At 45.0% G+C, this 21,372-nt stretch overlaps 2 protein-coding genes across 6 annotated transcripts in view; one reads left to right on the forward strand and one right to left on the reverse strand.

Annotated features, from left to right (window-relative positions):
* Positions 1-1,114: 1,114 nt before the first annotated feature.
* On the reverse strand, positions 1,115-12,545 carry LOC309523834 (splicing factor C9orf78). Of its 2 annotated transcripts, none has more exons than XM_082208007.1 (9): positions 12,384-12,545; positions 10,321-10,380; positions 9,657-9,708; positions 8,184-8,254; positions 6,132-6,209; positions 5,368-5,565; positions 4,802-4,938; positions 3,232-3,330; positions 1,115-2,379 (listed from the first exon to the last, which is right to left on the reverse strand). In XM_082208007.1, exons 1-9 carry the CDS (start codon positions 12,410-12,412, stop codon positions 2,288-2,290), a joined length of 816 nt encoding a protein of 271 aa, XP_082064133.1. In that variant the 5' UTR covers positions 12,413-12,545; the 3' UTR covers positions 1,115-2,287. The 2 variants fall into 2 exon arrangements, with proteins under 2 accessions (XP_082064133.1, XP_082064132.1); XM_082208006.1 differs by having other exon boundaries at positions 12,379-12,545.
* Positions 12,546-13,823: 1,278 nt separating this feature from the next.
* Positions 13,824-21,372, forward strand: part of USP20 (ubiquitin specific peptidase 20) — a 43,153-nt gene continuing 35,604 nt past the window's right edge. Inside the window, exons 1-7 of one of the 4 annotated variants that reach the window (XM_082207979.1) lie at positions 13,824-14,328; positions 17,715-17,812; positions 18,547-18,600; positions 18,832-18,894; positions 20,262-20,393; positions 21,004-21,100; positions 21,229-21,298. In XM_082207979.1, coding sequence (XP_082064105.1) covers positions 17,732-17,812; positions 18,547-18,600; positions 18,832-18,894; positions 20,262-20,393; positions 21,004-21,100; positions 21,229-21,298 — 497 coding nt within the window. In that variant the 5' untranslated portion in view covers positions 13,824-14,328; positions 17,715-17,731. The remainder of the gene's footprint in view (positions 14,329-17,714; positions 17,813-18,546; positions 18,601-18,831; positions 18,895-20,261; positions 20,394-21,003; positions 21,101-21,228; positions 21,299-21,372) is intronic. The other 3 variants (XM_082207977.1, XM_082207978.1, XM_082207980.1) reach the window with 3 other exon arrangements.

A 21,372-nucleotide genomic window follows, 5' to 3' on the forward strand; every position in this document is an offset into this window, starting at 1 on the left:
AGCTTGATATATGACAAAACCATTGAAATATCTCTTGCACTAGCACTACTTAGGTGAAGATTACCCTAATTATGACCTCTTAGCCTTTCTATTGACAGTTGCCTGTACGGAGATAGCCAGATGCTGGAAAACTGGTGTTGGGCTGAACACTGATTCTTGGTATACCAGAGTATGGCCAGAGAAGAAAAGGGGCAAGCAAAATCCCTATTCCTTTTATAACATATGGCAAATGTTTATTGAATACATAAACTGTTCAGACTGTAGCAAGAATCCACCCAACACTCATGGGAAAATCCTTCACCAGGTATTATAGATATTTTGGGGGCCTACTGCAATCTTTCCTCTTTCAACAAGCCTTTTGAGATCTTTCCCAGTGTGGATCTGCATTGGACAGTTCAAGATGATTTAGTGTTTTATTTCTTCATTGTTACATAGGATTTATTCAGGAGGAAGGGCGGCAATATGAATTAAAAAATTAACTCGGGACCATTATTTTCTATTAGTCTGCTCAGAATAAAACTTGGATGCAATCCAAAGATTTTGGCACTTACATAGGACAGTTAATGTGAGCAGCTTGATAGAATGCAGCTCCTGGGTGGCAGAGCTGATGGTCAGGAAGGAGGAAGATATTATTTTTTTAATGCTTGGGTTGTTGTGCAAATAAATTTGAGGGGAGAGAACCACATACACATCATCATCATCATCATCATCATCATTTCATGTACACCACCTTGAGCTCATTCAAGGAAAGGTGGAATTTCTTTCTATATACGTAAGAATGTAAAGTAAATGTCATTGCATTTAATTGGAGGATTTGCAGTGCCACATCACAATTCTGGATTTGCATGAAGTCAAGGTGCAGGAGAGGAACAAAAGAGGAGGCAGGTTTTTAACAACAGCAGATAACTGAATAAAGCAGGGACAGAGGGACATGAGAGGACCTGTGTAGATATGGGGGGTTTGGATGAGTTGTAAAGGGAGGGGGGTGGGGGGTTTGGGATGCAATGTGAGCAGGGGCAGCAACCTGTAAAAAAAAAGACACAAACTTCTGAATCTCCAGTTTCTGAGTGAAGTATTAAAAAGGTGGGAGGGAAATAAAGATACTCCAACTGTGTTTTAAAATAGAAAGTTTTATTATTGAAAACACACACACATTATAAACATGAGAAGGGCAAATCAGGAACTGCTGTATAAGTAGGCCTATGGAGGATGCTTAGGCAGAACTAACACCAGTGTAGTGTAGTGGTTAAGAGCGGTGGACTCGAAATCTGGTGAACCGGGTTCGCTTCCCCGCTCCTCCACATGCAGCTGCTGGGTGACCTTGGGCTAGTCACACTTCCCTGAAGTCTCTCAGCCTCACTCACCTCACAGAGTGTTTGTTATGCGGGGAGGAGGGAAAAGGAGATTGTTAGCTGCTTTGAGACTCCTTAGGGCAGTGACAGTGGGACGTCAAATCCAAACTCTTCTACTCTTCTTCACCCAGAAGTCATAAGGAATATTCACACTTGAAGAGCTATTCTTCCTTTGGACAACGGAAGCTGCCAACATCCAGACAATCTACTCTTTCAGCAACTTTAATCAAGCTTATGGGGTGTGGCTTAATGAGGGGAAGGGAGATTGGGCATATCCCATATGCACACAAGTTGCATCTCAGATCTGTCCCCCCCACTCCACCCCATGTGTTAGTTTGATATCAAACATTCCCATATTTATCAGGGAGGGGGTATTTAAGTAGGCTTGGGTCAGGGGTCAGCAAACCTTTTCAGCAGGGGGGTGGTCCATTGTCCCTCAGACCTTGTGGGGAGCCGGACTATATTTTTTTTTTGGGGGGGGGAATGAATGAATTCCTATGCCCCACAAATAACCCAGAGATGCATTTTTAATAAAAGAACACATTCTACTCATGTAAAAACACGCTGATTCCCGGACCGTCCATGGGCCAGATTTAGAAGGCGATTGGGCCGGATCTGGCCCCCGGGCCTTAGTTTGTCTACCCATGGCTAAGGTAAATGAACTTAGAATCTTCCCTTTGCTTGAGATTCCACTGTAATTATTATTATCATTTATTTATTTATACCCCACCTTTTATCAAGAGTTGATTTTATTTATTTTATTTCATAAAACACTGCTTGAGTGCAAAAACAAACAAAAAAAACCACAAAGCTGTTTACAAAAATAGTTCCCAGTTGCAGGGATGATTCTAAGTGAACCCCCACCTTCTCAAAGTCCCCTGTGTATTTGCCCTTAATATCTGAAGAGGAATTTTTGCGTTCTGGAAAAGCCAGCTTCAGTACCGCCGGTTCATCTTCTTGAACTTCTCATAGTGATAGTCGTCGGTTGCCTTCTCATTTGGGGGGCGTTTGCGATTTGGTGGGGACCCTATGTTATAAAGAAAGAGGGAACCTTAATTAAATCAACTTTTATAAAGAGATGATAAGCGATGAGATTTAGATAAAAGCCTATGTGACGCCAAGAGGTCAACCTTTCCAGACCTAATCCAGAATTAGTCCCAAATGTAACTTGTTGTTTGTTTGTTTAAAAAAATGGGAAACATCATATATGCCTTTTTTCCCTTTAGGGTGCCTACAAGCAAAAAAGAAGCAGGAGCTCCTATATATTTTTAAACAGTTGCATAGAGGAACAAATTTCAACTTGTTATTCAGGGGTAAAATAGACAAAGCTAAAAAAAAAAAAAAATGGTCCATGCTGCTATGAAGGATTCCATTTTCCTTGGTGGAGGATATGTCTATCAGTGGTAGGAAAGGTCTACCAAATTAGCCAGGATAGCTAAAGAGAATCTCCAGGTTCTATTTCTGAATCCCCAGCACTACAAACAATTATTATGCTGGGAACTGATTGTTATGAAAGAGAATATAAGAACATATTTCCTGGAGCAGGAGAACTACAGCAGCATAGGAATGGAGAAGGGATGCAGCTCAGTGGCAGACCACCTGCATGAAGGCCATATATAGTTAAGTCTCTGAATGGTATTTAAGTTTTGTTCAGATTAGATCCACTGAAATTAATGGACCTAACTTTGTCATGGTCTTTAATTTTTAATGGATCCATCCACTGTGAGTAAAACTTAAGACCCTCTAAGATTCATGCCCCACCTGCATGTTAACCGCATCAGAGCTGAGAGTCAGAAGACAAAGGCAGCTTATGTATGCAAACTGTAGACACACACAGGCATTCCAGATATCTACACACTGATGATTTGCAAGAACTTACTCTCAGGTTCTGGTTTCTCGGTATCTCCCACCCTGAGGGGACGGGCTTTGGGTTCTTCTTTGTTTCTCCGTACTGGTGCATTCAGCTCTTCATGATAAACTGGAAGGATTCAGAATATTACAATAATGCAGGGTAGCAGAGCTTAAGACAATGGTCCAATTCAGATCCAGCACCAAATCATGGTATTGGGCTTTGTGAATGAGCCTTTTTATGTGTTTGGGGTTCCAAGGTTCCTTGTCTTCTCCACATTTGGTTTGCTTCAATTCAGATTTTTGTCCTGGTTTCATCAAACCACAGTTTGCCATGGCATCTGAACCAGCAACTATGGCTTGCCTTGTTCTCAAAACCATGGTTTCCAATCCTGGTGTGATGGGTAAGTGCAAACCTAGTTCAGTCAGAGCAGCACACTACAGTTGTGAAACCAGGAAGGGAGGGAATCATGATGCATGAAGGAAGGCAGAACGAGGAAAGGGTAGTTGGCGGACCATTAGGTCCTTAAAGGCTCATTTACATAGCTCCAAGCCAAGATTTAGCATTATGTACTTTCGTTTACATCAGGGATGAAAGCATTTCCAGAAGCACCTAAACATCTGTTCTGAGAATACAGTGCTCTCTGTGATTTGAGCCAATATTTTTTACCAAGTTCTGAAAATGTTTAAAACAATGAATATGAAGCTGTATAGAAATGATGGTGGTAATGCTGATGATGCTGAAGATAATACCATTTGTAAGTTTATTCATTAATAGGTTATCTACCACGTCAAAACAATGCTTTCAAGGCATCTTACAGAAATTATAACAGTGCAAGTTACATAAGTGGGACCTACAACACAATGTTTCAGTGTCTACCTAATCAGTTCAGGATTCCAGCTAATCTGGTAGTAGTATTCAGATCCCTAACAAACAGGCCAGAGTTTACCCAACATCTAGAAGACAGTAACCACAGTACCAGGAGTTGAATTTGCAAGACTACAAATGAGCCACTATGACTGGATTAGAAGGAACAAGCTTTACTTTGCTACTTTGTTAATAATAATAATAATTTATTATTTATACCCCGCCCATCTGGCTGGGTTTCTCCAGCCACTCTGGGTGGCTTCCAACAAAGTATAAAATATAATGGTCTGTTAAACATTAAAAGCTTCCCTAAAGAGGGCTGCCTTCAGACATCTTCTAAAAGTCTGGTAGTTGTTTTTCTCTTGACATCTGGTGGGAGGGCGTTCCACAGGGCGTGTGCCACTACCGAGAAGGCCCTCTGCCTGTGCTGCTACCAAATTCTATACAAAACCACAACTAGTCAGGCCTTCTTAGCTTCCTTTCCCTACTAGGATTACTCAGGACTGATTCCCCCATACAACAATTTCTTAATCAATTTAGTTCCTGTTCACATCACAGCAGACATGTTTGTGTGTGGTTTCTCTTCTCTCTGGCAATACCTATGCTCTGCAGTCCCTCAAAAAGAACAGGTTATCCAAAGCACAGGCAAAGAGGACTAGACCAGTGTTTGGATCAGCGTCTGCCTAACAGGTGCTTATGCAAAGAGGGCAACACAGCCATGCCCAAGACTCACATCTGTTGTGCTGGACGTAGTTGACGGCCATGTTTGTTGGGACAAAGGAGGTTTCACTGTCTTTCTTTTTGTTCTGCTGCTCAGCCAGCAATCGTGCTTTGGCCTCCTCGGTGGAAATGATGTTTTTGATCTTAGCTCTGAAAGGAAAAGAAATATATGTATATGAGGTTCTCTTCATGCAAAGTAGAGACGGTCACCGCATATTTGATGGGGAAAGGCAACCCAAGCATCACCAGCACTATACACATAAAGCACTATCATACCCCTTTAAGGAGACATGGCTTTCCCAAAGAATCCTGGGAGCTGTAGTTTGTTCAGGGTGCTGAGATTCTCTTTTAGGCCTTTGACGCAGTGGAACCTCTAGATAGACTACATGCCTAAAACTTCTCACCAGCTTGGAGTTTTGCATGAAGTTCCTAAATCAGGCAAGTCCATTTGATAGGTATTTTGTTGAGGTTATGCATTGCTCTGAGACCGTCTTGTTACCAATATTTGCAGGCTGCTCTGAAAGCCTTTTTTAAGGGTAAAAATGCTTGAAATAAACAAGTACCACCCAAGTCACCTACTCAATTCCAAGGTCCACCTCTGGAATGCCGCTCAGCATCTGATTGGACAGCATCTCCTCAGTCTTCTTAGCTGAAGAGACCCGAATGCTCTCAGGCAGCTCATACAGACAGTCTTCGGCGTTCTTCTGCTTCACTTTCTGTTCCTCATTTTCCACAATTCCCTTCCTTTTCTTCAGCTCAGTTTCAATGTACTTCATCCTGAACAGGGAGTAAGAAGAGCAGGAGTCAAGAACACACTCTATGTGGGGCTGCACATCCCTGCTAAGTTTCATGTGTCAGAACACCAGGCCTTCACGCAGGGTGGCAGGCTGTGGTCAGCATTTTTGGTTGGCAGCAGAGTAGGTGGTAGGGTCCTCCCATGGGCTTGCTGACTGCCCAATGTCACTGGGCTGAACTCTGGGGCTAGATTGATTTTTGGCAGTATTTTATTGCAAATCCTACTTGTACCACTGAAGACCAATTGCTGGGGTGGGGTGGAGGGACGATGACAAAAAATGATATGGGTAGGCTATTGGTCTTTTGCCCTTCTTGTGGGCTTCCGGAAGGTATCTGATTGGCCATTGCACAAAACAAGATGTTGGATTGAGGTGGGCTTTGGAATCATCCAGCAGTCAAGCTCTTCTTATGTTCTTAAGCACAGAACAATAGGAAGTGCCAATAGGAACATTTGGAGGGTAAGAATGATAAGTGTGCACTATGGACAATAAAGGAGTCCTTACTCCTGCCAAATTAGTTTACTAAACAGGATGTGACAAGATTCTTACATATCAGCATCTTCATCTCTCCTGTTGGTCTCTGCGGAAAAAGAAGTCCCAAGGTTGAGGTCCTCTTCTTCACTGATCCTGGAAAAAAGAGACAGGGAGGTGGGGGAGCTATTTTAACCAGTAACAAATAATTTGTTAAAATGTCAGTGTCTCATTTGAGATGTTAGGCCAAACCATGGTTTGCTCTAAACTACAGCTTGAGCTAGCAAATGTATACCACACTATGATTCTGATGTTGTCAAAGATATGCATTTTAAAGTTTCATTTATTTTGGCAGATAGAGAACTGTTTCACTTTCTTCAGTAATACTAGAATTTGGGGCCATCCAGTGAAGCTGAATGCTGGAAGATGGGACGAAAGAATGTACTTATTTACATAGTGCATAATTAAACTGTGAAATTCACCCCCAAAAGATGCTGTGGTGGCCAACACCACCAGCAGCAGGAGAGCAGTAGCTAGGGCTGGGTGATGTTGGGTTTTCAACATCACAGTGTATCACCAGCCAAACATTGTGGTTTGGCGATAAATTGTGATGTTGTAAAAAGCTGTACTGGCCCCAGTCGGCGAGGTGCCAGGTGAAACTGCTACAGCTCTCACCATGGGAGCTGAGGCACTTTCACCTTAGTGCTTTGCGGGCTGTGGCCAATACAGCTGGCTCCAGCCTGCTGCTCAGCTGGGGGTGCGGAAAGGCTCCTGCCCCCAGCTAAGTGAGCCCAGAGTCCCCTGCTGCTTGTGCATGACCAGCAAGGGAACCAGGGCTCCTTGGCCAGGCTCTGCTGGGGGTGGGAGGGTGCCTGCCCCCAGCGGAGCCAGCTCTGGTGTCCCTGCCACTCATGGGGCTCCTTGGCCAGGCTGCCTCTGCCTTTGCTAGTGTGGGGGGTGGGTGAGTGCATTTCAGGTTTCGTGCTTTTGACTGACTTAGCCTTAGCCTGTGTGGGTGCACACTGCCTCTTTTCTCTAGGGGTTGTTCACCCCAGGAGGAAAGATGCAGTCCACCCTCCCGGGCAAAGTCTGCAAGGCATGAGGTGTGAAGCCACCCTATCCGTGACTTGGGGAGAGGGGCTGTTGGCAAGGGCTGGGCCTGCAAGCAGCATCAAAGAATCCTTACACCACCTGACTGCCTTCTACCAGGAGGGTGAGCTCTGTGTTTCTGGTAGGAAAGGTGCAGCACACCCTCCCAGATGGAGGCAGCCTGGCGGTAGCCAAACCAAGGCTGCAGCCCCGATGCTGTTCCTACTTGAGTGCAAGCAGGAGTGGGGTCATGGTTCTATCACCAGGGAAGGACGGGCTTTGCACTTCCCAGCTGAGCAGCCCCATTCTCGCTCCTACTCGCATGCAAGGAGGAGTGGGGTAGGGGCTCTCTCAGCTGTAGAGGGGGAGAACTTTAACGGTGCCTCCATCCCACCGGTGGCTCCTGCAAGCTGGTGGCGGGTTGGGGGCTCCATAGAACTGCTTTGCTGAGGGGACGGCAGCAGTGTGTTCATTAGCCAAACAGTGTAAAGAAGTGGAGGGAGGAACAAGCTGTATCAGCGATGCCAGGGCAGAGTGCAATGGAAGTTTCACCAGCAGTATCTCACTGGAGAAACTGCTGCCGCTTGAGTCCCTCTGCCTCTAGCTCCTGGCTAGATTTTTTTCTTCCTCAGCACACTGGGCACTGGAGACAGAGGGACTCAAGAGTGGTGGTGGTATCACCAATGATATACCGCTGAGTGAAGCTGTTATTGCGGTCCCCCCTGCCCCCCGTACTGGTCCTGGGTGATATATTGATACCAGTGCTAGCAGTAGCCATACCAACAGCAAAGCAGGTAGAACTTTTGCTACAGTCTTCCTGCTTTTCCTTGCTACTGCTTCCCCCAAAGGGAGAGGAGAGATGCCGGACCATCCCTGGAGGAGGATGCTGGACCCACTCACCAATGATTTGCAACAGCTAGTCTGATAACAGATTTTTGGGTGGGGTGGGGTGGTTAAAGGGGAGGAAAAGTTGTTTATCTGCTAATTATTGGGTGGGAGTATTCTTTGTTTATTATCTGAGTATGGAATGTTTCTCCATACCTCTCCTTGCCCCGTTCTTTCAGTTTCTTCATGTCCACCATTCCACCGGTCTTTATTTTAAAGGGATCATCCTGGTGGGAAGAGGAAGGAAGACAGTCCATGATCTGATCCTACTTATTGCAGTATAACAGAGGTGGGGATTTTTTTTCCAGCCAGAGGGCTGTATCCCTTCATGGGGGACACGTTCCAGTGGTGGGTGGGGCCAGAGGAATACGTCATTGGGCTACATTTCCATCACACAAATGTCATAGGGCATGTTTTCTAAGACGTTAGTCTTGCTGTGCTCGATAGGTCTCACTCTCAGGTGGGTGTACACAGGATGGCTGCAATCGTACACATTCACTTCCCTTGGATTAATTCCCACTGAATTCAGTGGAACTTACTTCTGCGTAAACCCAGTCAGTATTGCACTGTAAGGCTGTACTTTTATGAATGCTTATTTAAGGGTAAAGAATTCTGTAACAGTTCTGCACTTACTAGGGGTCGAGCTGATAACAACACACATATTTAATTCACCCTACTTTCTTTTATATGATATCCATCGATCGCACACAACAGAAGCGGAATAAATGTGATCAAGTTTAATACAGTGGTACAGTGGTGCCTCGCAAGACGAAAAGAATCCGTTCTGTGATTCTCTTCGTCTAGCGGTTTTTTCATCTTGCAAAGCAAGCCCATTGAAGGATTGCGGATTAGCGCTATTAACGGCTTTTAGCGGCTTATCTGCTGATCGGATCAGCTGATAAGCGGCTTAGTGGCTTAGAAAAAGGGGGGGGGGAAAGGGAAAAAAACCAGCAGGAACTCGCAAGACATTGTCGTCTTGCGAAGCAAGCCCATAGGAAATTCGTTTTGCGAAGCACCTCCAAAACGGAAAACTCTTTCGTCTAGCGAGTTTTCCGTCTTGCAAGGCATTCATCTTGCGGGGCACCACTGTACTTTGGTTCTTGAACTTAATCTGTTCTGGGGTTCAACTCCTGAAACCATTCGAAAACCAAGGCGCAGCTTCCAATTGGCTGCAGGAGCTTCCTGCACTCAGTGGAAGTTGCGTCGGACATTTGGCTTCTGAAAAACATTTGCAAACCAGAACACTTACTTCCGGGTTTGCGGTGTTTGGGAGCTGATTTGTTCGGCAACTAGGCCATTTGAGAACAAAGGTTCCACTGTATAAGATCACATTCACATCTAAAACAACATTTAAGGCAATCTATTTGTAAGTAATGAAGTCCTAACTTTGCCGAGGTCAACTGGATCCCAAAAGAACTGCTAAAGCAGTTCAAACAGAGCCCTTGTCAATATTGTGCAGAGAAAACGTAACACCATTAGCTAGGAATCTGAAATGTTTCTGTCAGCCTTGTTTAGGACAGGCAAAGGGGGAAAAGAAGAAAAGGTGATGAACTGTGCCTAAGGATCTTGAATTTTTTTTTCCTTTACGGTTCTATCTAGGTAAGATAAATGACAAAAGTTCAATCTTACCGCCAGGGTGGTTTCTTCTTGTAATTTCTCCCCCACGAGCAGAGCAGCCGCACTTCAAATACACAAAAGAAATTCAGGTCATCCAGCAGCAATGCTCCCAATGTGCTCTCAGGTTTGACAATGCATGGCAATCTGCAGCAACCAGTGGCACCTGAATGAACAGTATTCAGAGCCAGTGTGGTGTAGGAATACTGGTTAGAGTAACTTTCCTTAACCTGATGACCTCCAGATGTTTTTGGACTACAACTTCCTAGTCAACACAATCATATGATATTGGAACAGATGAGATCTGTAGTCCAAAACATCTGGAGGGCACCAGGCTGGGTAAAGGCTCGGGTTCCAATCCTCATGCAGCCATGAAACTGACTAGGTGACCTCAGGCTGGTCACTCTTTCTCTGTCCAATCTATGCTGCAGAGTTGTTGTGAGAGAATATGTGAGCTACTTCCTCCAGACAACTCCCATCAGCCCCAGCAAGCATGGCCAAAAATTAGTTTTGCAATCATGGGTACCTGAAACTTTTCAAAAGCAAATGAATCCCCAGGAAAAAAAGCTGAGCTTCTTGGGAAGTCAGTGTCCCACAACAGATCAAAGACATCCATGGCCACAGTGTCTCTGAAGTCTGAGGATCTTTACAGTTAGAAGAACTCCTGGACACCACTTACCTCACTCCATTTGGCCTCCTCCTTAGACTCTGCACTTCTTTTGCTTCCTCTAGTTTTAGCCTGGGGGGGGGGAGAGAGACACAACACATAAACACACAATAGTATGGGAAACCATTTTCAAGTGGTGTGGTGGTTTACAGGAGTCCATGTCCTACATGAGGGGGAAGCGGCCGGTGGCCATGAGCCTCACACTACCCTTTCAGGTGGTGTGGTGACTGCAGGCACCAGAGCCACCTTGTCACTCCTAGGAGAGATGCGTGGCTCAGGTGCACTGCAGGCCCCATGGTAAGTGCAAGTAGTGCCCAGTGTGTCCTGCCACCCACCCCCTCTAGATACCCTGCTGCTGGAAAAAGCACATAAATATTAAATCAAAATCAAATAAATTATTCCTTGGGAATTATCAACATTTTTGTGCCTATGGGCACATTTGAATTTTTGATAATGTGTTGTGAGCACTCACTACCCCAGGCACTTGTCTCTTCCAGACAAGCCCCCACCCTCACGAGAGACAGAAAACGTGTACTCATGCACACATCACTTTCCCAAGGGGTCTGGATAAAAGTTAAGATTCAGTAGAATTAAACACTCTTCCCCCTTTAGCTCTATTTCTCTTCCTTACTTCTGCCCTCTGCTCTATGGAGCGATATCATGGGAGGGGTGTTTCCAGCTGCCCCACCCTTGGAAACCTTATAAGAAGCTGTTGCAGGAAAGGGGACTGTGAGCAACATCATGGGAAGGGTGGTTCTAGGACTAAGATGAAAATGTGAAGCTCCCTTGTTATTGTTGCTATTGGATGCTGCATGTTGTTTTAAGTAATATTATTATATTTATAGTACTGAGATGTGGGTTTTGGTATACTATTATATTTTGGTTTTGATTTTTTATTTTTAAAGGATTACCAATTTTAATTCTGTTTCAAATTCCAAAAACACTTTGAAGGGCTCACATTCCTCCTCAAATCTCTTTGCATATACCAAATAATTTATTCAGTATAATAAATAGGCAGTCTTGAATAAATTGGTAATATTGAATAATATATTGCCCAGAGGCAATCTGAAACAGGGGCAAAGTTTAATCAGCATAACAAATGAATTTTGCAAATCTATGACTAAGTCTACCAAAGTTAAAAAACATTAAACTGGGCAACTTACCCCTTGTAGACAGAACCTATGGCCTATGCCTGTCTTTCAATTCAGATATTGCCGTATCTAAGTCTGTCAGTGACAGTACAGAACACAGTCTGGGTTTTCTCTGCATGTCGCAACAGATCCGTATGCAGTATCATACATGACCATCAAGCTGCTGCTAGAATGCTCACACCTGTTACTGCGCAGGGCAGACCCTAGAAAGGAGTGTGCCAGGTTTTCATCTAGGGCAAGTTCAGCCTAGCTGGTACAAGGCAGGACCACAGCAGGCCCTGCTACCCAGCAACCATTTCCCAGCCCATGGTTCTGGTATGGTATTATGAAATTGTTTTTGTAGTGTATGTTTGAAATGCACCCCTGTTCCTTTGTTGTAAGCCACAGTGAGCATGCTTTTTTTGTGGGTGGAAAAGCAGCATACAAATAATACAAAGGGGAAAAGGTAACCACCCGCACCAACTCATGTCCAAGGAAGCTGGAGGGGCAGACTCAGAAGCATCACAGGTACCAGGAGAAGATATCAAGAACATGTTGCCCCCCCCGGCCCCTGCTGTAGAAAAATATAAAGAAAAACATATCTCTTCTACTAAGAGCCAGCGTGATTGTAGAGGTTAATTAAACCAGGGACGTCTGAGAACAGATCCTGCTCCGTCTATGAAGGGCTTGCTTTATGAAGCTGGGCCAATCTCTCAGCCTAACCTACTTTACAAAGCTGCTGTGAAGATACAATACAGCACGGAGGAAGGAAAGTGAACCACGAACATTTCCTGGAGCTTTTGGAAGGACAACAACAACAGTCGTCATTAAAATAAACGTACCAACCACTTTGCAAGAGAATCCGACCCCCAAACCACTTTCCAACCCCGAAGTTTAACTAAGGTGGGGTGTGCGTGTCGTGCACTCCCCTAGCACCCACCGGACCTCCTCGGTGACCTGCGCATCCTCGTCATCCTCGTCAGAGTCCACCTTCCTCCGACGGAAAGCCTTCCCCGCAGGCATGTCCCCGGCTGCGTTGGCGGCGAACCCTTTTCCCCCCGTCGCTTGCGGGAGGAACAATGGCCGCTTCCGTGTCTCCGCCTTGCTCCTCGCGCCTTTAGAGTGACACGCCGAAGCCGCTTCTGCGTCGCTTTGCCCTTAGAATGTGTGGGCAAGAGTGTGGCGCTGTCCAGCGATTTGGGAGGTCGGCAGGGTTGATGTTAGTTCTGATTCCCCTACGTGCAAACGCGCGGTAGGGGGCGCGCATGGGGGCGCAGAAGAGAGGGGTGACCTTGGCTGAGAGTGCGTGAGTGTCTCTGTGTTTATCCCCTAGAAAGCAGTTGAGGGTTTTGCAGGAAACCTGTATGTTCTTCAAAACATTCGTCATCATCATCATTAATTTATTTACATAGCGACATCAGTGAGCATGGCTCTGTACAGATTAATATCTTAATTTTTATTCCCAAACTTGTGAAGCATTCATAACCCTTCATCCCTCGCTAGTGGTTTAGTACGTACTCAATTTGTGCCCCACCTTTTCCTCCAAGGGGCTCAATGTGTTGCACATAGAATCACAGAATTGTGAATTTGGAAGGGATCCTGAGGGTCATCTAGTCCAGCCCCTGCAATGCATGAGTCTCAACTAAATAATCTATGGCAGATGACCATCCAACCTCTGCTTAAAAGCCCCCATAGAAGACAAGATTCATCCAGCAAGATTTGTTTTTGAGAAACCCATGCTGGGTCTTAATAATCACAGCATCCTTTTCTGTTTAGTTATCTATTCTAATACATTTTTCTGGTTTGATATCAAGCTGACCCTTCTGTAGTTACCAGGGCCTTCTTCTCCCCCCCCCCCTTTGAAGATGGGGACAACATTTGCCAGCCTCTAATCTGCAGGGGCAACAACCGCTGTCAAGGAAGCGGAGATCATATTCTAAAAAGCCATAGCTATTGCTGATGGATTTTTTTTTTTTGGGGGGGTGCTGGTGCTGGAGGAGGCGACACATATTCTGATTAGGAGGCTCTTTCCTTTAAACCCTATATTTTGGGGGCACAATTTTTCTCTTCTGGTGGCATATGGGATGGATACTATTCTTGGCAGATGATTTTTTTTTCGTGGGGGTGGGGACACACAAACTGTAGGATGCTTTATGGAGAGTCACAAACTGATCAGGAGGCTCTTCACATCAGATCCCATACTAGTGGGGCACCAGGGATGTAACCCAGGATTTATGTTAAGGGAGACAGGCTTCATGTTAGGGAGGGGGCAGAACCTCAGTTATGTTTCTTTATTGATTTACTTGATTTGGGGGGCAGCTGCCCCACTGTCTTCCCCCGCCTCCGCCCCGTATCACCAACGCTTTTTCTCTGGGGGGGGGCATTGACAGAACAGGGTGTGCTCGCTCGAGCGCGCCCAACATTCCTCAGAAAACACGGACATTCTATTCTACATGAGTAGAACGTCCCTGGTTTCTGAGGAATTCGCATTTTCATGCTACTGTTCGGTAGTGGCAACGGCCTCCTTCGCTCCCTATCCCCGCCTCCAGGCCCGCCTCTGTTCCCTCCCAGCCCGGCTGCTGGTACCACCTCCTCCTCCTCTTCCTCCGCCTGCTCCTTCTCCTGTCAAAACCGCCCATCTCATCCGAGCTGCTGTCAGGCAGCCGCCTTTCCTCCTCCCGAGGAGGCCTGAGCAGGTCAACAGCGACCTACCTGAGAAAGGGAAAACCTCCCCCCGCATTTGGCCTTGGACACCCCGAGCCTCTTAGGCTTGCAGAGAGGACGATGAGCGCGGGGCGGGGGCAGTTTTGGGCCTAGTTGGGGTATCTGAAGCACCGGCCTCGCCTGGCCCGTCGCCCCGGAGAAGGGTGTTCCAGGAGGGAACGGTGAGGTAGGTGGCGATTTGGGAGCGGGGCAGATGCAAATTGGGTCACCCCCCAAAAAAAAATCGGTATGGGGGAGCCATCAGCCACTTGAAAGTTGGGGTTTTAATAAAATGCTTTCTGATATTGACCCAAGGAGGGAATGAAGGGAGGGGGCAGCCCTTTTAATGAACACCACCGTTAGCTTGAGTGGTGGGAAGAGGAGGTCCAAGTTGATTTTTCTTTAAAATCATTAATGTATCAACCTTCCCCCCCTTTATTATTATGGGGAACCTTAATGCATTAACTGCTGTTTATTCCTATGGGGGCATTATTAATGTATCAGTCCCCTGTTACTACTATGTGGAGATACTGGGAGAGGTCGATGCCTTTATAATTTTATTAACACTATTACATTTGGGTTTGTGTGGGGAGAATCTGTCACATGTGCTTTGGGGGGAGATCTTTGGTTGTGGATTTGTGTGTGCATTGTTGTTTAATGAGTTACTCTGAAAGGAAGAGTTTGTTTCAAAGTTCTGATCACCTAATTTTGGTTACTGTTTAACATGATTTTTATGTCCTTTAAAAAATAATAATACATATGTTCTGCAATATCTGTTTGTCTTCTGTGACACTGACACAAGGGCAATCATAGGAACATGTCTGGATCACAAATAAGAAGAGCCTGGCAGTGGGATAAGGTTAAAGGCCCATCTAGTTGAGCATCCTGTTCTCTCAGTGGTCAGCCAGATACCTTTGACAGTGATGGGGACCCTGTGGCCCTCCATATGTTGTTGGGACTCCAACTCCCATCAGCCCCAGCACATGTGGGAGTTGTAGCTTAGTAACATCTGGAGGTCCACAGACGCCCCACCCTTGGTCTATAGGAAGCCTGCCATGCAACAATACTCTTCCTATTTGTGATTCCCAGCAAATAGGCATTGTCACTAGTACCCAGTGATGTAGCCTTATTCTCCAGGAGTTTGTCTAACCTTATTTTAAATATACGAAACTTGATGGTGGAAAGCATTGCTTTGGGATAATACGCAAGAGTGTTGATGTGACAGCTGGACCTGTCGGTCGAGATGGACTTGATGTTTCTTAATTAGGGCAGAATATGCCCTCACAGGATGTCAGTTATGCCCGTTGGGTGGCAACAGAGAGCTTGTGTTGGGAGTTGGCCCACTCTTTCCTTGGAAATCTCGGGGATGCAAAAATTCAATGGAAATTAGGTTTCTGATGCTGTTTCTTTTTGTTTTAAATTTGGGTAGTTTGAGGGCACACTGGAAAAACTGCAGCGTTGTGTTGTGTAGGCAGAGTTGTGTGCCTGCACCCAGATAAAGCTGTGAATGTCACAGTAAGGTTTGGTGTATGTAGGATTTAACAAAACGCACTTGTGCCTTTTAAAATGGCAGGTCAGTAACTATTTGGTAGAATGGAGGCTTTCCCTTCCACCATGGCTCACGACACTCTACAAGATGATAGAGGAAATGATAGCCAGAAGAATGGCAAACCTTTTCATTGCCTTTGCTAGCTTGGAGTGATATGATTTCCGGACTTTCAGCATACTTGGATTGCTAAAAAAAGTTGAATCATTAATCCGTTCAAGGCTTGTGTTATCACCAGTAAATTGTTTGCGCAGGGGTGTGGAACCTCAGGACTGAGGGCCAAATGTGACTCTGATTTTCTTTCATTCTCAATTGTTTCCAAAGTCTCTGGTTTGATTTACATTTAATTTTGGGAATTGTTTTTTTGCCCCAAACAGAACCCTGTAGAAATATGGTGGACTTCTGAATATTGGACAAAGAAAATAAAAGAATGGGACTGCCTGTGTCTGTCTGTCCATGGCTGCAGGAATGGGTGGGTGGGTGCAGGCATCTGTGAGAAATGGAGGTTGGATGATGCAGCAGCTCCAGCTGTTGAAGGGGGAAAAATGATGAGTAATGCGTCATTCGCTCACTGGAAGGACAATTGGCTGCTCATTCTTGCGAGTGCTCTTTGGAGCTTTCTGTTCCTGTCATTGTTGCTTGGAGGTTCATTTGTTTTTGCCCTCTTCTGCCAGTACTTAGAATAACGATCTGTTCCTTTTCCACAATAGCTGGGAATCGCTGCCTAGGGGAAAATTAATCCCTACAGTAACGACCATTTTTGGTTGATTTAGCAGAGCCTAAGATTTTGTCTCCTTGCTAGTGCCAGCACCCTCAAGTGGCAGAGATACCAGCTGCACATACACATTTAAAGCACATGGCTTCCACCACCACCCCGCAAAAAAAGAAAGAAAGAATAATTCCAGGAATTATATTGTTAAGGGTACAGGGAATTGTGACTCTGTCCAGGGCAAACTACATTTGTTAGGATTCTTTGGGGGAAGCTTTGTGCTTTAAATGGATAGTGTGGCCTCACTCCCACAGGATGGCCACAGACTTTGATGACTTTAAAAAAGGACTGGACAAATTCATGGAGGAGCAGGCTATTGAGGGCTACTAGCTGACAGAGAATGAGATGGTTGGATGGTGTTCTTGAAGCCACTAGCATGAGTTTGATCAAACTGCGGGAGGCAGTGGAGGACAGAAGTGCCTGGCGTGCTCTGGTCCATGGGGTCACGAAGAGTCGGACACGACTAAACGACTAAACAACAACAAGCCATGATGGCTATCCTGTGTTGGGATGGACCAAAGTGGCAGTTGGTTCAAGACTAGGGTCTGCTTATGCAATGTAGTATTGACATCCAATTCATGAGAAGTCATGGTTCCACTTTATTATTCACTCTATTGCAGCTTTCCTCCACAAACTAGTGTCTTCCAGCTGGTTTTGACTACAACTCCCCACATATCCCTAATGTTGTATGCAGTTTTTCCAGTTTCTGAGTGCTTTGTTTCATGGGTCATCAGACATGTACTAAACCGTCCTTTGAATCATAGGACATAGAAGTGTGTTTCAATACCTGTTCTCCTGCAACAGGAGATTGTGTCAATCTGTACAAGGCCCAGAGTTTTCAAGTCCAGGTAGATTTCCTTGTCAGTAACCTTTTTTTCCTCCAGTGACCTGAAGTCAGCTCCAGGTTATGTCAAGCTAAGGCCATGCTAGCTAGAGGTCAACTCTGCACTGGAATGTGACAGGCTGATACATATATGAAGCTCACCGGGTGATCTTCAGTTTTCCACTGCCTCTCAGCCTAACCTTCCTCACAGGGTTGTTGTGGGGATTAAAGAACAGTGGGGAGAACCATGTATACTACATTGAGCTCCTTGGTGAAAAATGTGGGATATGAATGCAATAAATAAATAAATAGAACAAGACAGGCTTGTGGTTCAGCTCCTCTCATTTAAAATGTGAACAGATGAGCAAGCTGAATGTGAAAACAGTCTGACCTGTTTTGCTGTCCCCCTCTCTCTCTCTCTCTTGATCCACACAGGTGAACCCAGGTGCAAAATGGGTGATCCCAGAGACATTTGTCCTCACCTGGATTCCATAGGTGAAGTCACTAAGGATGATCTGCTTCTTAAATCCAAAGTAAGGAAAAATTCATTTGCAAAAAAATTTACCCAATCCATAAACAAATACATTTTAAGACTGGGGTTGAGGAGATCCTCAGTACCATGAGAATATCCTTGGGGAGAAGATAGGGCTACTAAACCAGTGCAAGTCTGACTTAAGTATGCCCTACATGTCTGAAGCTCATTCCTAAGAGGAAAAGTTATACATAGCATCAGGGTGGGGAAGCTTTGGCCATGCTTGCTGGACTACAACTTCCATCATCCATGACCATTGACCATGCTGGCTGAGGCTGATGGGAGTTGGAGCCCTGCAAACTCCAGAGGAGGACACCAGGTTGTATTGTTGGACTTCAGCTCCCATCATTGCAGACTACTGGGCATGCAGGTTGGGGCTGATGGGAGATCCAAGTCCAACAATGTAGGGAGGGTCATAGTTTCCCCACACTTGATTGAAGAAGAGGCATTTCTTCTTTCATGAAGGAATACATCTTTTGAACAGAGGCATTCTCTCATCTTTTTGCATGCCATAGGAAATGTTCCTCCTTAGATCAGGGATGGAGGGGCCTGTGGCCCTCCAGATATTGGTGGACTTCCAACTCCCATCATCCAAGCTTCATTGGCCACACTGGCTGGAGCTGATACGAGTTCAGCATCTGCAGGTCCATCATTTCCCCACTCCTTTGTCTGATGATGAGTCTGTCTCTGAGGATGATAGGCCACTGATAATTATTTCTCCTCATATGAAAACAGGGTACTTGCCAGTCTTGTGGAGCAGGGGGACCAAACCTGTGGGCCTGTCTTCAGGTAAAGACATTCTTTTCAAATACATTTTCCTTCATGCATGACTTTTATTCTTCCTGTTGTAAAATGTCATTCACAGCAAGTTACTGAGCTGTACCAGTTAGACCTTTCACCTTTGGGGTGTGAAGTAGCAATATTTTCTGTGCATTGTGTGTGTATCCACACCCACCCACCCACCTTTTTATTGCTCTGAATTTCATTTGCCATGTTTCCACTGTGACTGTTTCACTTCAGGTTTCCTGCCCTTACGTTGGCTGCGGGGAATCCTTTGCTGACCACAGCACCATTCATGCACAGGTAAGAGATCTAGTTTCCCCAGAAAGCAAGCGAGCAGCCAGGAAAATTTCCTTGGAACTTAATTTTAACACCCTCCCCCCGCTCAAGTGTTTAGCATTCAACACTTCTCTCAGCCATGTTGCTTTGAAAGCACACAAGTATTGTCTAGATCTGAGGTCCTCTAATTTTTTGTACTAGTTGAGGGACATATTTTGGAAACGTAACACACTGTTGTGGCCAATTCTTGTGTCTATCTTTTCCCTGTACTGTTGGAGGCAATATGCCTCTGAATACCAGTTGCTCAGAATCACAAGTGGGGAGAGTTTGTTTCACTCAGGTCCTGCTTTTGGGCTTCCTGTTGAGGCATAAGAATGTAAGAAGAGGCCTGCTGGATCAGGCTGATAGCCCACCTAGTCCAGCATCTTCTTCTCATAGTGGCCAACCAGATACGTGTAGGATACTTACAAGCAAGATTCCAGCACAAGAGCACTCCCCACTCCTACGGTTTCCAGCAGCTGGCATTCAGAAGCATTACTACCTCCAAGTAGCATTAAATTTCTGCCTCCGATCAGAAATATAAAATTGTTAGTCAGGATTACTGCTACCTGGAGAGCATAGCCATTATGATTTGTAGTCGTAGATAGCCTTCTTCTACATGAATTTGTCCACTCCTCTTTTAAAGCCATCTATGTTTGTGGCCATCACTTCATCCTCTTGGCGGTGAGTTCTATAGCTTAACTATGCACTGCCTGTCCTAAATCTTCCAACATCCAGCTTTGTTGAAGAGAGGGAGAAAAATGCCTCTCTATTCACTTTCTTCATATCATGAATAGTTTTATAAACTTCTAGAATGTCACTTCTTACTCATCTTTTCTCTAAACTAAAAAGTCCCAAATGCTGCAACCTTCCCTCACAGGGATGTTATACTACACCTCTACTATCAAAGGTGATATGCCTCTCAGTACTAGGTGCTCTGAATTGCATGCAAGGAGAATTGCTGTTGCCCTCAGGTGCTCCTTGGCTGCCAGGAAAGCAGGATGCTGGACTTCCTAGCACTCCTTTGGCCTCATCCAGCAGAGCTATGCTTATATTCTTATTGAACCTGAGACTCTATGTTCTGCTTCTGCTCTGACTGCATTGCAGTAGAATTCAAGATCAGTTGGATCTTGCCTGTGCAATTTCACAGTCCCACTTTTTGGGTACCATAGATCAGAAAAATAAGATTGTTAGTCACTGTTACTCTAGGTTACTCTAGGTTACTTAGAGCAGTAACCTGATGGAAATGACTGACTTTGGCCCATTAATTTTGATGGGTCTCCACTGCATAGCTGGACACAACCCAGATTAATTGGTGTGCTCTCTGTGTTTGTGTGTTTTAAAATTGCTAGGCCAAAAAGCACAACCTGACGGTAAACCTAACAACGTTCCGGGTATGGTGCTATGCCTGCGAGAAGGAGGTTTTCTTGGACCAGCGGTTGTCCTCCCACACACCAGTCCCTCCATCAAAATTCATGGACCAGGTGAGTGTTTTGTGGCAAAGCTGGATGCTTTGAGTTACTCTTTTTCTTAGCTCAAGTGGTCAATGTGTAAGACTATCCCAACTTGGAATGAAGCAGAGAAGTGTCAGGACCAGTGGGATCTACAACACAGTATGGTACCTTCGTTACATATCTTTAGGCTAAAACATTTCTCTTCAACCAGACATTCGGCTGATTAACATTCTATGGCTTTTTAAATGTGTTTGTGGGAGGATATCTATTGGTTTGTTTTTGCTTTTGTTTTATTATGTGTTTTGTATTCTCATTTTGTATTTTTCTGTTGTGAACCACCCTGGCATCTTTGGATGGACAGTGGTATACACATTTAATAAATAATAATAACATTTTTCTTTTTTTACTTACTAAAAGCATTTTAATCTCGTTCTTTGGCTCCCAAATGAATGGAAGCTTACAAATGTCAGTGATGAGACAGTCCCTGCCCTCAGGCCTAAAATACATGGCATGAAAAGAGAAGGGATTAGGAGACAGGAGGAAAAAAGAAAACTCAGCTGTTGTTTCTTAGTTTGGAGAAATATACTGTGTGGCAAAGCAGAATTGCCTTTGATATTTACTCCCCAACTTTCACTTCCAGGATTCTCCTCCACCCAGCCATTCCCTAAAAGCCGTCCCCATCGCAGTTGCTGATGAAGGGGAGTCGGAGTCGGAAGATGATGACCTGAAACCAAGAGGTAAATCCAAAGGTCTTCGAGTGTGAAAATACCCCTTTCCTTGTTGCTTGAACACAGAAAATAAAAACGTAGCAGTGGGCATAATGAACAAGCCTCTGATCCCCTCCCCTTTTTCATTCCTTTTCTAGGCCTTACTGGAATGAAAAATCTTGGGAACTCCTGCTATATGAACGCTGCACTCCAGGCTCTCTCAAACTGGTAGGTTTTCAGAGTCATTTTCAGATAATTGCTATTTACAGAATGCCAGGTTGGTGCCTTCCAGATGTTTCATA

The sequence above is a fragment of the Podarcis vaucheri genome (assembly GCF_965113315.1).
Source record: "Podarcis vaucheri genome assembly, chromosome: Z".
Taxonomy (NCBI): Eukaryota; Metazoa; Chordata; class Lepidosauria; order Squamata; family Lacertidae; genus Podarcis; species Podarcis vaucheri.